The 16,525-nt window shown below is 43.9% G+C and overlaps 1 protein-coding gene across 3 annotated transcripts in view; it reads right to left on the bottom strand.

Annotated features, from left to right (window-relative positions):
* Positions 1–16,525, bottom strand: part of MYO16 (myosin XVI) — a 615,221-nt gene that overhangs the window by 129,481 nt on the left and 469,215 nt on the right. For all 3 annotated transcript variants that reach the window (XM_023253136.2, XM_045055816.1, XM_045055813.1), the window contains exons 25-27: positions 13,516–13,691; positions 11,000–11,080; positions 10,555–10,760 (exon numbers count right to left, since the gene is read on the bottom strand). In XM_023253136.2, the coding sequence (XP_023108904.2) occupies positions 10,555–10,760; positions 11,000–11,080; positions 13,516–13,691 (463 nt within the window). The remainder of the gene's footprint in view (positions 1–10,554; positions 10,761–10,999; positions 11,081–13,515; positions 13,692–16,525) is intronic.

Genomic DNA, 16,525 nt, shown 5'->3' with positions numbered 1-16,525 from the left:
TAGACGAGGCACTATACAGAAATATGTTGGGACTTTGTGTCATAAATGGAGAGATTTGTAAGAATACTGAAGTTTAAAAATATGTTATCATCACCATGTTTTGAAAACTATTAATTCCTTAAAACTATGGGTTTCCGAACAATAAGACAAATTGCTTTTATTCTAAAGTTAAATACATTCTGCTCAAGGTAGAAATATTTATTTCATATAATATAAATATTTGCTTACTGAAATGCCACAAAAGTAAGTTTTCAAGTTTAGCAATTGGGTCTTGCAATAACATAGGTATAGTATATTCAAGTGAGTATATTGTGGAAAGACCACAAAGTGGGTCAGCTCTAACTGTAAGTTACTTCGTTAAAAATAGCGTCTCCCCTAAACATAGATCATCTGTAGAGTCTACTGTGATTTGGTATTTTTATTCCTAAATACATTCCTACTGCATAAATTGATTCTCCACCCGTATGGTATCGCAGAAATTGCCTTCAGTTAAAGCATTTCAAAGAACAGGAAAAAAAAAATCAAATGAAGCTATTTCTTAAATCAATATGGGAGTACAAATCCAGTCACTATTGTATAGTTATCAAATAACTCGAAATTTTGGAGAATGGCTCATGGTATTTTGGAGGGAGTGAGAGAGAATATTATTAAACTGTGGCCAAGGCAAGCCGGAATCACTGTCTCATACTAAAGTCTATAAGGTTGCCCTAAAATGGAAATATCTTGGCATAATTAAAACACGCATTTTCAGCTGGTTAGATACTGACAACTCTTTCGGCCCTCTAATCAATCTTGTATAGGATACCATTGAATATTACAACTTGGACACAAAATTCAGAGCTCAAGTATAAAACTATACAGAAAACTAAAACAGTATTCATTCATGTCTTAGTTTATTCAACGCCTAGTGGCTGGCCACCTGTTACGTGCACACAATAAAAGGTTTTCCTTAAGAGGGCTTGCATCCCCTGGGCACGGCAGAGGTTAAAGCATCCTGGCAATGTGCCGAGATTCATGAAAAGGTGGGTGCAAGGGTGCTAGGGGGGCAGTGTCCTGGTTTGCCAGGGGGCAGTCCCAGTTTATACCTGTATTCCTGTCAAAATTATTAATTGTTCCCCATTCCACTATAAAACATGCCTAGGTTTGATCAAGAGGCTATGCGGTCACCCTTGTCATTGGCAACAGCAAATATTAGATTTTAGAATAATTCTGCTTGTGGTATCCTGCTCCATAGACTAGGGTTAGGTTTCTACATTTAGTGTGTATGATGACGTTCGAATAACCTCATGTCCACTATTTACTCATCAGACCCTCAATGTGAAGGTGAGAGGAGTCATGGTGCTGAGTCAACACAACATTTGAGGTTGAATTACTCATATCCAGAAGGATGACTACTTATGGACTGAATGTGTTGCCCCACCCTCCAAAATTCACATTTTCAAGCTCTGATACCCAGTATTTGATGACTGTATCTGTCAAGAGAGCCTTTAGGAAGGAATTAAGGTTAGACGAGGTCATAAGGGTGGAGTCCTAATTCAATAGGACTTGTGTCCTTATAAGTAAAGACACCAGAGAGCATTCTTCCTGTTTCTTTTTCTCTGTGCCTGATTCTCACTGTCTCGTTCTGTTTGTGTGCACGCTTCCCGGAAAGGCATTGGGAGTTCACAGCAAGAAGGCAGCTGTCTGCCATCTTAGGGGAGAGCCCTCACCAGACACCCACCCCGCTGCCATGTTGATCTTGGATTTCCAGTCTCTGGGACTGTGAGAAAATCTGCATCTGTCGTTTAAGCCACCAGCCTGTGGTTTTCTGTGATGGGAGCTCCACAGACCACTGCAGTGACCGATTGCTTGCACAGTTATGCTGAAGAGTCCCCAGCTCAACCAAGGTATCTGGAATCTCTTTAGCTAGTCTCAGCCAAGCAAGAAAATGGAAAGAATGGTTGAGAAATAGAAACTTAACTTATGCATATGGAATTCTGGGCATTTAACTCAGCAAGGCAAGATAATCAGATTTGGGATTTCAATTCCTTTGGAATTGAGTATCTCTGGACTTCAATTTACAGGACGCATTAATCTTTGAACTTTTATTTCTCCCTGGGAACTTAATAATGGAAGAAAATGTAAAGTCAAATTTGGGGAATATCTAGGCTACTGGGGTTTTACTGTCTGAGTCACTCTTTTGTTTTATTTTGATATTTTCATCTAGTCCAGTTGTAGCATTTCTGGGAGACTCAGTTGGACACCGTGTCTAGACAGGGTTTGCAACAGAAAATAAAATGCACTTTCAGCCATGAATATAGAGTGCCCTTGAAGTCAATTAAAATAATGCACTCTTGGCCCACTTCAGAATCTTTGGGTGCAAAATCTATACTGCTTATCAGGTGCCCCAGAAGTGGACCCAGAGAACCAGTGGGGTGCTCATGATGATGGGAGACAGGATGGGTTGAAGGACTGGATGTCCCCTCAGGGAACAGCCACACCCCAGGTTGGTGACAGGTTCACTGGAGGAGTCCAACGTCCCAGCACACAAAATGCCACAGAGATCCACGGAGGAAGCTTCCTCTTCTTTTCTGCTGTCTCCTTACGGATCGAGGTGGGATGATCCTCTGGCCACCCAATCCTGCACACTTCCTGAGGGAGGTGTAGTGACAGACCAGTCGGACTGGCAATTTTGGTGAGAAAAACACATAGCATCCTCAGCTGCTAACGAGCAAACTGCTCACAAAGACCGTTGGTGGTTTTCCTCAGTTTCTCCAAGCAGCCAGCCTTCCCTGAACAGCCTCCCTCATGGGAGAGCCCAACTGGGCCCACGCTGTCTCTAACTTAGGGGTCAGGCTGCTAATCCTGGCTTGGCCCTATTAGTGGGCACGTCTGTCTCTTTCACCTAGCGCCGTCTACGAAAAGTGATATTTTGACCATTTTCTCTTCTCATCTCAGTCAAAAATTGGATAAGGAAAACGATGCTATTGATTGGGTCCCCTCAAAGATCCCAATGATGCTCTGAGGTTCTCTGCAGACTCCTGAATTGTTGAGGTCGCTCAGATATAATCAGTGAAAACTATACATACTAATGGTCACATTAAAAAACCACTGTTGTTGTATAAACAGAATTAAATAGTTTATTAAGTAATGTAACGAGCACCTTGTAAGTAAATATTTAAGACTGGTTTGGCCCTGGAAGGCAACGTCACCTTGTGATTATGCTCTGTCTGACATCACTTACAACTAAAAACATTAAGATATATCAGTGGAGGGAACTGGGGAAGCCCAGGTAAATCAAGTCATAAATAACAAGATTCAGAATTCTGGGACTGAATTTTTTACTGCACTCCCCAAATTGTATTAGAGATGCAACAGAATCGTCAAAACATTGAATGCATGCCGAATGTAGCTTCGTGTCTATTTTCCCGAAGCAGCAATAATGACTCTGATCCCATCAGTTTCTTATTGGATGCTTCCTCAAGTGGAAATGTTTGGTAGATTATTTTAGGCTGGTCGGTTGGGGGTATTGTTTCCAAGGTCTTGTTATAAAGTTGTAAAATGTTCCTGTTTTTGCTTTTTTATTTACTTATTTATTTGCTATTTATTTATTTATATTTGTGAGAGAGAGAGAGAGAGCGCGCGTGCACATGAGAAGGGGAGGGGGGCAGAGGGAGGGAGAGAGAGTCTCAAGCAGGCTCTATGCTCAGTGCAGACACCCGCTCAGGGCTTGATCCCACGACCCTGGGATCATGACCTGGGAAGAAACCAAGAGTCAGATGCTAAACTGATTGCCACCTGGGTGCCCCACTCTTGTTATTTTAAGTGAGACTGTGCAGTTCTCCGTTTCCAAGGAGAAACGGTGCTTCCAAGGAGCTTTCCTACTGTCTTGGAGCTCTTTTCCAGAGGCCCTGACTGATGCTCCCATACTGCCTCCACCAGCCGCATGCTGCCGTTGCATGGATACACAAGGTCGCTGGGGAGGGTGGGAAACTCGGTGAAATTAACTGGATCAGTTTTCAGGAAATAGAGCAAAGAAAATCCAGAGTGCAGGGCTCTCTGCAGGGCTGAATTTTAGAAATCTCCAGGGATTTATTCTCCCTACTGAGGTAGAGGTGCTTCTGCCTGTGACTGCTGATGACAATGAAGCACGAAGACGATGCACAGCACGCGGTAGTGGAAGACGTGGATGGGAACACGGTCAATGTCAGTACAAGACCGGTACCGGGGAGAGGCTAAAAACAGTGTCAGGGACGAGAGGTGCGAGCCGGCCCCTAACTCTTGGGACCTGAATTTTCTCGGCTACAAATCAGGATGCGACCACCAGTGCGAGTCATAGGGGTGTGGTGAGGATGTGCTTGGTGATGGCCCGTGCCTGCTCAGGGCTGATGAACGCCCTCCAGGCACATTTACATCAAAGCCGGAAATTAGCAATGGCATAATGACTAATATCTGTGTGATGAGAGGAGTTGTCTCAAAAGGTTATTATGAGGAGCAGAATAATGAGTGCAAAGTGTAGATCTGGAGCTTGACCCATTGGGCACCAGTCACACGCGGGGAAGATGCCCATGCTGCCACTGGTGACAGTGACTTCCCATCTTGATGACATCGATGCAGTAAAATGCTCCAATAACACAAAAATGGGAGGTTATATAAGGAAGAGATAAAAATGAATGAACGGGTGAATGAATGCTGTCCTGGGAGAACACGTGATGCACAAGAGCAGAATTACAGATCTGAGCCAGATTACAGAAGCAGCAAAGCAAACATCAGTCACCTCTCCCTACCTGCTCCCTTTCTATAGAAACTTTCCCCCAGCTCCACCGGAAGGGGGTGCATGGGACTAGATAAAGGGTCAGCTGCCTTTGGGCACAAGCCACTCACCCCATTTCCTGCCAGCACGGTTGTCTGGAACAGCCCCCCCTCACCCATTTGTGCCCACGCAGTCTGGGGCTGTGTGGGGCCACATGCAGGGCTGAGCTGTCACAGCAGTGACCGTGTGGCCTGCATGCCTACGACAGTTACCCTTTGGTCCTTTATAGAAAAAGTCTTCAGGTGCCCAGAGTAGATTACGGGAGACGTTACGATTCATAATCCACTGAGGAGCACAACAGACTCCCTGCAAGAATATAAACTGAAATGGCTTCTAGAACCTGTGACTTCCGCTTCCCTTTCCTGATTCACATTTCACTGAAGAACAACACATCCCCTCCTCCCAAACTTCACAAAGCCAACCCTGTGGATCGGCTTTAGCAGGAAGAACACAGTAAGCCTTGGCAAAATTAAGCCTGAAGAAAAGATGTCTTTTGCCAGTTAAAGCTTTGGGGACATTGAATAGCTCACGTTTCTATTAAAGCCCATCGACAGTAACCGGCAGCACTTGGCGGAACGAGGGGAACTTTTACAAGATCCCTGACTCAGACCCACAGTTCTCGTGACTGTTCACTGGGCAGCCGCCACCCGTGAATTTAATCCAAGAAACTGAAGTGTGGCTCGCTTCATCCCTCTCCCTGCGCCCGATTTCGTATCACGGCCGTGTTCCTTCACAGCCTGACTGTTGGGCAACGACGGGGTCATTTAAACAAGTAGATGATTCAGACTATTTCTAAGAGGGATCTCATCCAGCCCCAGTGTCAGAGCACAGATCCGAGGGCGTGCTTCTCGCCGACAAGTCCTTCTGAGTCTTTTCCAAATAAAGTCACCTCTTCAAACGGCCAACCCGGGAGTGATGCCGTCCCACTGTCCCCTGCTGACCACAAACGAGTCCACAGATGAATGAGGGGCTAAAGCCCTCAAGCTTGCCACCCCGCATCCAGAGCTAGATTCCAACACATTTCCCTGCTGTATCTGGAAGAAGATGAAAACATAGAGGCTAGTGCTCCGAGGAGAGCAGAGATTCATGCCACTAAGGTCTGGCATGCGCCTGGATTTCTGCTGGGCAGCGGGGTTAGTTGCAATGTCCCCAGCACACAGGGCATTAAAGAAAGCTCTGGAGAATGATGGCAGGGCACCTGAGAAGGTACAAGGTACCATTGCTCTAAGGACTCCTCAAAACAATTTCCTCAGCATTGCCTCATACTATTCTTCCCTCGATTCTAGAATATGGAAAATAAAAATGATGGTATTATGTTATTCAACGCACTGAACTCACATATACTTACTGGGGAGAGAGGAGATAATAGAAGTTCATACACCCAGGCATAGCTATGAAAGATTCTTTTTTTTAACTTTTTAATTAATTTTAAATGTTTCTTTCTGAGGGGGGGGGCATGAGCTGGGGAGGGAGAGATGGAGAGGGAGACGCAGAATCTGAAGCAGGCTCCAGGCTCTGAGCTGTCAGCACAGAGCTCGACGCGGGGTTTGAACCCACAGACAGGTGGGATCATGACCTGAGCTGGAGCCGGATCCTTGCACGTTCTCCCTTTAAGAGTATATGGGTGTCGTTCTGGCACTGGCTACTATCAATGGCTTCTCCCAGGGGGAAAGATCTGGGTTGGCTGGCAACTGTTTGACCAAAAAAATGCAAGGGCAGGGATGTGCCCCTAGTTCCAGGCCCCGCCGCTAGGACGACTTCAAGCTTCCTTTCTTGCCCCAGGAAGTGTGAGCTGTTGACTAAGAGGTCTGAATGGTTCTGCTGGAGAAGCAGCGAGGCCCGAGACATGGGAGCGAAGAAGCTGTCAGCCTGGCTAACATGATCATCTTCTACCTGGCAGTAGCTTCTAGAAAGACCCCTAGCAAGAACTGCCCAACTGAGCCCAGTTAACCCACAGAACCAGGAGAAATAATGAATTGTCGTTCTATGCCACGAAGCTTTGGGGCTGTCTGATACACCGCAACAGATAAACCGAGCAGGAAGTGCACACATTCGGGGTGCCTGGGTGGCTCAGTCGGTTAAGCGTCTGACTTCGGCTCAGGTCATGATCGCACGGCTTGTGAGTTCGAGCCCCACGTCAGGCTCCAGAGCCTGGAGCCTGCTTCAGATTCTGTGTCTCCCTCTCTCTCTGCCCCTCCCCTGCTCACGTTGTCTCTCAAAAATAAATAAATGTTAAAAAAAAATTTTAATAAAAAAAAAGTAGACACATTCCCACTCTGTTGTGTGTTTTATAGTACCTCCTATGAGCAGAACAATTCTCCACTGTATTCCTTGCTCCACCTTGGCTTTGGCCAAGGGACTGACTGAAAGCAAGGAATATAAGGTAGTGACAAAAACCACAGCTGGACAGAAGCTGTAACAGCCACTTAGACCTTTTCTCTTCCTCCTCTGACACAGAAAGGGCACGTCCTATGTCTCAGCTCTTCCTGGGGCCCATCATGAAAAGGAGCCCCCGGTCAGAGCTGGTCGGAGCTCAGGTGTGCTGCATCTAAATCACAGTCAGAGGAGGGCAAGCGAGAGATAAACCTTTGCTGTTGCAAGCCACGGACGTGGGGTTTTATCTTCTACAGAATCGAGTGCTGAGAGCGAGCCCTTTGTAATGCCATCTGAACAGTCTCACAAACCAGAGAATCAGACCAACATCAGGGAAAGTCACTGAGATAGAAAAGCACACGAGATCTTTCCCGTTCAGTTTCACAGAGGGTGACTGGCATTCTGCTAGATCCCAGGCACACAGTGACACCGGTGCCCCATCCAAGGAGCCTATGGCCCGGTGAGGGCTCACTACTTAAGTATTTTCTGTAAAGGGTCAGAGAGTAAATGTTTTAGGCTGTTGCTTGCCAAGAGACAAGATTGAGGATAGTACGTGGCTATGCATGGAACCATTTAAAATTTAAAGGACACTTTTAGCTCTCAGGCCATATGAAAGTAGGGGACACGATCTGGCCTAGGAGCTGTAGTTTGCTGGCCTCTGGTCTAGTGGTTGACGTTGGCTACATGAGGGGCTATTTCCAGGGTGCATTTATAATAAGTGTATTACACGAGCCCTTCCTGAAGCTTAGAGAAGAGACACAAACCAATCTGAGATTTTATGAACCATTTTCTGAAGGAAAGAAAGCCAGAGTGGATCTTGAATATCCACTAAATGTTGCTGAGTAAATGTACAAAAAGGTAGAAAGGATGAGTTGTTGAAACCACAGGTTATGTGCACATAAACTGTATTTCCTTCCATTAACACAAGAGTATTTTATAAGAAGAACAAGCACCCAAAACTTCCCAATATAACTTGTCCAGGTTTGCTACATATAGACACCGTAGGGACACTCTACAAACACAGATATCCTAGCCAGCCTCGACTGCCATCACAAAATACCACAGACTGGGCAGCTAACCAAAAAAAAAAAAACAAAAAAAAAAACAAAAACAAAGTTTATTTTCTCATAGTTCTAGTGTCTGGGAAGTCCAAGATCAAGGTGTCAGCCAACTTAGTTTCTACTGAGGTCTCCTCTTGGCTTGCAGAAAGCCGCCTTCTTACTGTGTCCACCAAGAGTATCCTCTCTGATGACTCTTCTTATAAGGACACTAATCCTATCAGATCAGGGCCCCAATGCCAGTTTCATTCTGAAAACACTGATTAGATACTTGTAATGCACAGGAACTGTTACTGAATATGAGATGGTCCCTACCTAGAAGTCCTGGGACATGTGAAATGCTGTACTTTATTTTATTTTAATTTTTTAAATGTTTTTATTTATTTTTGAGAAAGAGAGACAGAGCATGAGCAGGGGACGAGCAGAGAGAGAGGGAGACACAGAATCTGAGGCAGATTCCAGGCTGTGAACTGTCAGCATAGAGCCTGACGCAGGGCTCAAACTCACAGACTGTGAGATCGTGACCTGAGCCAAAGTCAGACGCCCAACCAACTAAGCCACCCAGGCGCCTTGTACTTAATTTTAAAAGATATTCATCTCCTATTCTTTTATGCTCTTTTCATAGAGATAAACTCAACTCCTGGTTGAGTCTATATGTCAAACTAGACTTGGGAGAATACAAAGAACAAAGGTAAAAACCATTTTCCAATCATTCTCTTATATGCTATAGTCTACACACACACTCACGCGCACATGCATGCACAGACACATGCACACACACATTCACACACACACACAGCCACAGTCACCACCCTCCTCTGGGGGGTAGGGCAATTCAAATAGCCGCTTATTTTAGTCAGCAGCCTCCTCACGCTGGTGGCTCAAGTGGAAATTCTGGACAACAAAGTGTTACATCGCTTTTCTTAAATGAATGTTTTGTCAAATAGATTTTCCATACTAGTTGCATGGTTGGTTTAAAACATAAATGCTAGATTTTATTCTTGTAATATTGATAATAGTTTATGCCAATGTCATTTAAAAATTTCACCTTTTTTATACAGGATTACCAATTTCCCTTCCTTCCTTCCTTCCTTCCTTCCTTCCTTCCTTCCTTCCTCCCTCCCTGTCTTTATTTCTCTCTCTCTCCCTTTCTTTTCTTTTCTTTCCCTTTCTTTCTTTCTTTCTTTCTTTCTTTCTTTCTTTCTTTCTTTCTTTCTTTCTTTCTTTCTTTCTTTCTATTGTTTTTTAACTACCTAAAAACAAACATAGTCCTTATTTCACCAGTGGCCGTGTTCCAATAAAACTTTATTTACAAAAATAGGTGGTGGGCTAGATTTGGGCCATGAGTGTAGTCGGCCAACCCCTGATCTAAAAACTATTTTGTTCATAGACATAGAGGAGAAAATAATCACACATATACGTTCTTTTAAGTAAAAATTGTTAGGTAAACATTATACACAACAATTTTAGAAATTTTTAACGGCAAGGAAATCCCCTAATTTAAAGTTTGTGGTTTGTGGAAACCATGAAAATGGTTTCCAAGGTATCAAAGTTTAGTAACTTTTACAAAAGCTTGGTCAGTGTATTTCATTGTTTCCCCGGAGTGTTTTGTTTACTCAAGCTGGAAGAATATACTTAAACCTTGAACAAGACAGGTTTGACCTGTGTGGGTCCACTTACATGCAGATTGTTTTAGATAAATACGGTACAGAAATGTAAATGTGTTTTCCCTTCCTTATGGTTTTTCTCGATAACATTTTCTCTTTGCTACCTTACCTTATTGTAAGAATATATTATATAATGCATATAACTAACAAAATACGTGTTAATCCACTATTTCTGTTATCAGTAAGGCTTCTGGTCAACAGTAGGCTGTTAGTAGATAGGTTGTGGAGGAATCAAAAGTTACATGCGGGGTTCCAAGTGCTTGGGTAGAGGCGTTCCTAACCCAAACCCCACTGTTCAAAGAGTCAACTTATATCGGGGCGCCTGGGTGGCTCAGTCAGTTAAGCGTGTGACTTCGGCTCAGGTCATGATCTCACGGTCCGTGAGTTCGAGCCCTGCATCGGGCTCTGTGCTGACAGCTCAGAGCCTGGAGCCTGCGTCAGATTCTGTGTCTCCCTCTCCTTCTGCCCCTCCTCTGCTCATACTCTATCTCTCTCTGTCTCTCAAAAATAAATAAACAAAAAAAAAATTAAAAAAAAAAAGAGTCAACTGTATAAACAGTAAAATCAATGCCCGAAAAAGAGAACAAAACAGAAGATTCTTGCCACAGTCTGGTCAGAATGCAGGGCTAAGCAGTACATACAATGTCTCAAGAGCAGAATTTACCTTGACAGGAAATCCGAGAAGGAAAGGCGAACAGGGTATCCATATCGGATAATCTTCACCATGTCCAGGACTCCGATATATTGTAGTTGAGCAGATACATAAAAATTATCAAAGGTATCTGGCAGCCTTGAGTTATTGGGCTTGATGCAATGAACAAAGTGGGGCGTGCGCTTCTGAAGTTTTCCGATAATATCTGCTAGAGATTTCTAAGGAGAGAAGCAAAACACATCTGATTCTCCAAAGAAGACACTGCCTGAAAATGTAAAGAGTTTATCTTCAACCCACAACTCTTTTATTTAGTCTGAATTCTCTGTGCTGTGTGTGTCCGTGTGTGAGTGCTTACTGGTTTCCAAGCGGTCAAAAACGGGGGGGAAAATGATGCAGAAACCCTCTACAGTTGACAAGATCTAAATCTAAATTTTGGAAAACCGAAAAGTCCACTAACCCTGAGTTGTGTTGCAATCGTGACTGGACCTCCCCATTCTAGTCTTTGAAGAAACGAAGAAGTTCCTTTCTTTTTTAATAACTGTAATGAAAATAAAAAGAAAGAAAGGGTGAGCGGATTTATTTATGTAAGTATGTATCGACTGATTTTTAATTGTAGTTGACATTAGTTTCAGGTGTACAACATAGGGAGCGATCTTAGTAGTATTTTACTAAATTGCATTTACAAGAAAAAATTTACCCTCCCATCCACATAAATTCACTCAGACTGTAAAAATCAGTACCAAATGATTTTTCTGCGACGGTACTATGAATCAGGGAAATTGAAACTGCCCGTAGAAGAACACCATTCCTGCCAGCCTTTCAAGTACACAGAAGTTGCCGTCCTGTATCTATTTTAATTTTGAGAGTAAACATCGACCCTGCCTTGCTGGGTAGCACAGTCCGAGCACCTGGGAGCCCTGGGTGTATCATCACTATGCGTGTTTATCACAAAGCAGCAGGCTTACCACCAGGCCAAAGGATACTATGTTATGCTATAAAGGTTTGATGTTCTAACAAGCGCTGGTTTATTCCCTTAAGTTTAACCACAATCAATTTCTTCCCATTCCTCCTCTTTTTTTTTTTTTAACTACTAAAAGGAGTTAGTAAATTATCTGTCTGAAAAATGGCAACAATTTGTGTTTTCCTGGATGAGTAATTATATACGGCTCTTAAAAGAAAAAAAATCATATGTAGCAAAGATTAAATGATAATGGAGATAAAAGAAGTCAGTGGAAATGGAGCCAGTGGGTAAAGAAATAAAGGGCAGAAGGTAATTAATTAAACTCCACCAGGGGTTAAAAGGAACCGCAGCCACTAATGTACCATTTGCATTTCACAAAATCACGCAGACTCAGACCAACGTATCTATAGATCCCAAATCATTTATGTTACAATAAAGAGGTCTTGGTAGGAGAAGAGAGCCTGATAAAAGACTTTAGTCAATGTGGTGCTATTGCTACCATGACAGCAGCTGATTTCTTCCCGTTGACATGACCTGTCAGGCTGGAATGACCCATTGTAACTGACAAGGGAATGTAAAAGGAAGCAATTGGTCCAAAATCAACCGGTTTTCTCCAAACACAAAGCCAAGTGTGATGCTCAGTTAAACAGTGGTAGAGCCCTACGCTGCCAGTCACAGGGCTGGCCGTGCAGAGATGCAGCCAGTATGAAGGGAAGTGAGGAATGGAACACTTAAGGAAGAATCGTAATAAATAAATCTCCATCCCTTGAAACTGAACGCTCAATTTCCCTTTCTGGGTGGAGGAACCACTGTGAATTATCTTCGTTTTGCAGTCCTTTAGGGAAAAGACTAATGGCATCTATGCCTGGTAATGTTTAATAATTAAGGTTAAAAATTACAGTGTAGAGGTGGGTGGTGATTTCTTGCTCTCGATTTCCAGCATGATTGAGGAAGGAAGGGCCAGAAGGTTCAGTGAAACCCTCAGGAGTAGAGATCTTCCTTACAAAGAGTAACCCTTTGTCTTTTTTATGTAAAAAATGCCATTTTGTATGCAGTGAGATTGAATTCCTGTGATCACACAGGGCAGAAATGACTATATCGGAGGATCTCTAATTGTAGGGTCCACTGGCTAAACACACACACACACACACACACACACACACACACACACTTATTTCTAATATGTTATATACATCTTGCCAATCTTCTAAAATAGAGCTGATTCTAATTATGCTTTCATTTTAATTGGTAAGTTAAATGCATTCTAACAACCTACAACAACCAAATTTCTAAAACCGATTGTCCTGGACAGCTTCCCAAACAGATTTCCCTTCTCTGCAGTTTTGATGGAGACAAGCAAAACAAACCAGGCTACCGTCAGGCACTGGAGTCCTTAAAGTTGCCACATTTCCTACCTGTTTCCTATCCGTTTGAAACACCCCTGCTGAATTTTTACTTCCATGGTACAAACAGTCAGAACCTTTATGTTGTGAGTGTAACTGCACGTGTGGAGGGCAAGTCCACACTGGAAGTGAGGATGATAAGAAAGTACGTTTGAAATCTACAAAGTCTACAAATATTCCAGCACCTGAGAAATACACAAGGTCTATAAGAGAAACCACAATGTACTGTTTGGAGACCTGAAGCCTCAGCAGTGATTAATGTCAACAGAATAAGGTAGCTAAGTTTCTTCCCCGGAAGGCTAACGTTGCTGCAGTCACTCCCCATTCATCAGAGGGACAGTCACAGAGACGAGGCATAAACAGGATGTTGCAGAGACAACCAATAAAATTACTAACGCTCTACTTGCTATCGAACTTTCCCTCTGCTGGACTCTCCCATCATGTTTCCTCTGTCTGCTGGTTCTATGTCAGGCAGGCAACCTGTCTTTCATTTTAAAAATCAAATGATTTATTTCCATCAGTTTTCAAGACTGCATTAAAAAAAAAAAAAGAAGTAAACGTACTGAGCAAACTTCAAAACAACCAAACAAGAATCATAGAAACTCCTACCTTACTAAGTTCTAGATAATTCCTGTTTTCTCCAATAACTGAAGAAGCCGTCATCTTCTTACTGAGCAGGGCACATTTATGTCCCCTGAACTTAAAAGAAGGATAGGAAGATACGAGGGATCCTGTCTGTGACAGTTTCGACTGGAACAAGTGATTGATCACAACATTTTCACTGGCTAGGAAATAAATAAAAGCATATCATGAGTGGCATTAAAATCAGTATTTTTTAAAAAAATTTGTTAACGTTTTTGAGACAGAGACAGAGTGTGAGTGGGGGGGGGGGGGCGCAGAGAGAGAGGGAGACACAGAATCGGAAGCAGGCTCCAGGCTCCGAGCTGTCAGCACATAGCCCCACGCGGGGCTCGAACTCACAGGCCGTGAGATCATGACCTGAGCCGAAGCCGGACGCCCAACCTACTGAGCCCCCCAGGGGCCCCCAAATCAGCATTTACATGAGCAGTAAACACCCCAGTGCCGCTGCCACTACAACTTTCCATGTGCAAGATGTCACTGAGGGCGTCTGTCTTCCCCTTTGCCCCTATTTTGTTGTCCCCACCGTTCATCGTAACACTTGATGAATTCTGATCTTCCTCTTGCCCTTGGCCAGGAGTCTTGAACCCGGGTCTCCTGTCCTGTACTTGAGCACCTGGCCCTTGGTTCTCTAACTGAGCGACACTCGCTGCTCTCGTAGCCGTGGGAGCCACACCTCACCTTCTAGGGTCTCCAGGCCTTCGGTGCCCTTGGCCAAGTCCTGAAGACCTGTGGCTTCGGCCAGCTGCTCCCCATCCCCAGAAACACACTTCCTCGGATGTAACTCGTCTCCAGGTGGTATTTAAACACCTGTGGGAGCCCCTCATTTGGTTGTACCAGGTGTCAGGGGAAAGAAATGCCCTCTTTTTTCTGATCCAGTTAAGCTATACATGTGAAACGCTGATATATTTCAGATGTTACGTTATACAAATTCTAATACATTTTGGCTACAAATTGGAATAGCACAGTGAAAACTGTATGCGGCAATTGGAAATCTAGAAGGCACGTTTCTCATGTCCCCTATGTCTGTATGTAGACAATCCTTACGCTTCAGTTTCCTTTTCTACAAAGTGACCATCACATACCCACCTTGAGGATTATACAGGATTAAAGTGTGAAATAATGTGCATATCATTTGGGATCCTGCTTACCTATCAGCTAGTGAGCAGTGGTCAGTGGCAAAGCAGTGTTCCTAACTTTTCCACATCCATATTATTCTGCTTGCTCAGGCTAACATACTTAGTGGCAATTCGTACAAAGGAAAGTCACTACATTAATAAACAAACAGGGAACCAGGGAGAAGTGTCAGAGAGGAGGGAGAAACAATTATGGAATGCAGGAAGCAAAAAAGGGCTCTGTGGTACTGGATGAAAATTAGAGCTTTCAGGATAAATTCATGATTGTTAAAAAAATTTTTTTTAATGTTTATTTTTGAGAGAGACAGAGACAGAATGTGAGTGCGTTAGGCGGAGAGAGAGAGAGGGAGACACAGAATCTGAAGCAGGCTCCAGGCTCTGAGGGGTCAGCACAGGGCCCGATGCAGGGCTCGAACTCACCAGTCGTGAGATCATGACCTGAGCCAAAGTCGGACGCTCAACCGACTGAGTCACCCAGGCACCCCAAAATTCATGATTTTTAATACAGGGCTGCATCTCTGTCTGTTACCTGTATATCTTTAATTGTCTAGTTCAGAAGGGGCCTAAAAGCAAGGACAATCCAGTAGCAATGAGCTCACAAGCCCCCAGCCCTCAGTGTTCCTTAATACCATTCTTGTCTATGATAAACGTAAGCGTGTCAGGCACACAGCTGATTCTGAGGCGTAGAAGATGATCCCAGAACATTTTGGAAGGCAGGACTATAAGACAGTGCTAATAAAGATCATGAGAACCTGAAAAAGAACGTAGGGGCTGGCTTGAGGGGATTCTCACTGGCCATGTCTTGAGCAATTTTAGCATCAAAATAAAGATAGTCATAGACTGTGATTCATTGAATGAAAAAGAATCCATGAGTCCATACTGATAGCAGTCTAATTCATCAATGAATGACAAAGGGGAGATCGTACAGTTGAATGTTACTATTGATGGGAAAATTGGTGGGGGGAGCAGAAAATCACAATAGCGCGACCATAAGAGGCATCATTGATTTAGGCAAGAATCATTCCTGCACCCCAGCCAGCGGATGACGGTCTGACAATATTTCCTTGCCTCACCTCCCTCACAAGCTACTTATCAGCTACAGAGGGAGACAGCAGCTTTCAATTACAGAAGCCGGAAGGATGCCCCCTTAACAAGGCCGTGCCACCAGTAGGGTCTCAGACTGTCACTGTGTTCTCCAAACAGGAGGGGCTGAGGACCCGCCAGCACCTCTGTGGGGTTCCCACCGAGCAGGGACGGGCTGACACCCACGTGAGGAAGCTGCAAATAAATCCAGATTGAGGGACAGCCTTCAAAATAACTGGCCTTTAGGTTTTAAATGTTAGTCACGAAAGAAGAAGAAAAGCAGAGAAAATGTCCCCGATGAAAGAAGGCAGGAGGGAAATGGCACTCAGTGCAGTGACTGGCCTTGAACTGGGGGGAAATCATTATGAAAGACATGGCGGGGGTAAGCGGCACAGAGATAGGAAGTGGGGGTTAGACATTAGGATCGTGTCAAGGTTCAGAACTCTGATAGTACTGATGTTTTGTAAGATATTGTCCTTGATCTCAGGATGCATACCAAGGTGTGTCGGCAGAAAGATGCCTGTGGCTTACTCTCAAATGGTTCAGAAAATACATGCACATGCACATGCACACACACACGCACACACACGTGCACAGGCACACAGAGGGAAGGGACGGGGGAGTAGAAGACAGGGTGGGAAGATGGGACAAGATAGAGGAAGAGAAATGAAGAGAGGAAAGTAAATCTGGGGAAGGGCATTTGGGTGTTCTTGGTACTAATTTTGTAATTTTAAACTTGAAATCGTTTCAACATCACCAGT

Source organism: Felis catus, chromosome A1 (assembly GCF_018350175.1).
Source record: "Felis catus isolate Fca126 chromosome A1, F.catus_Fca126_mat1.0, whole genome shotgun sequence".
NCBI lineage: Eukaryota > Metazoa > Chordata > Mammalia > Carnivora > Felidae > Felis > Felis catus.
The sequence above is the reverse complement of the archived record's forward strand: the minus strand, read 5'-3'. Positions and strand labels throughout refer to the sequence as shown.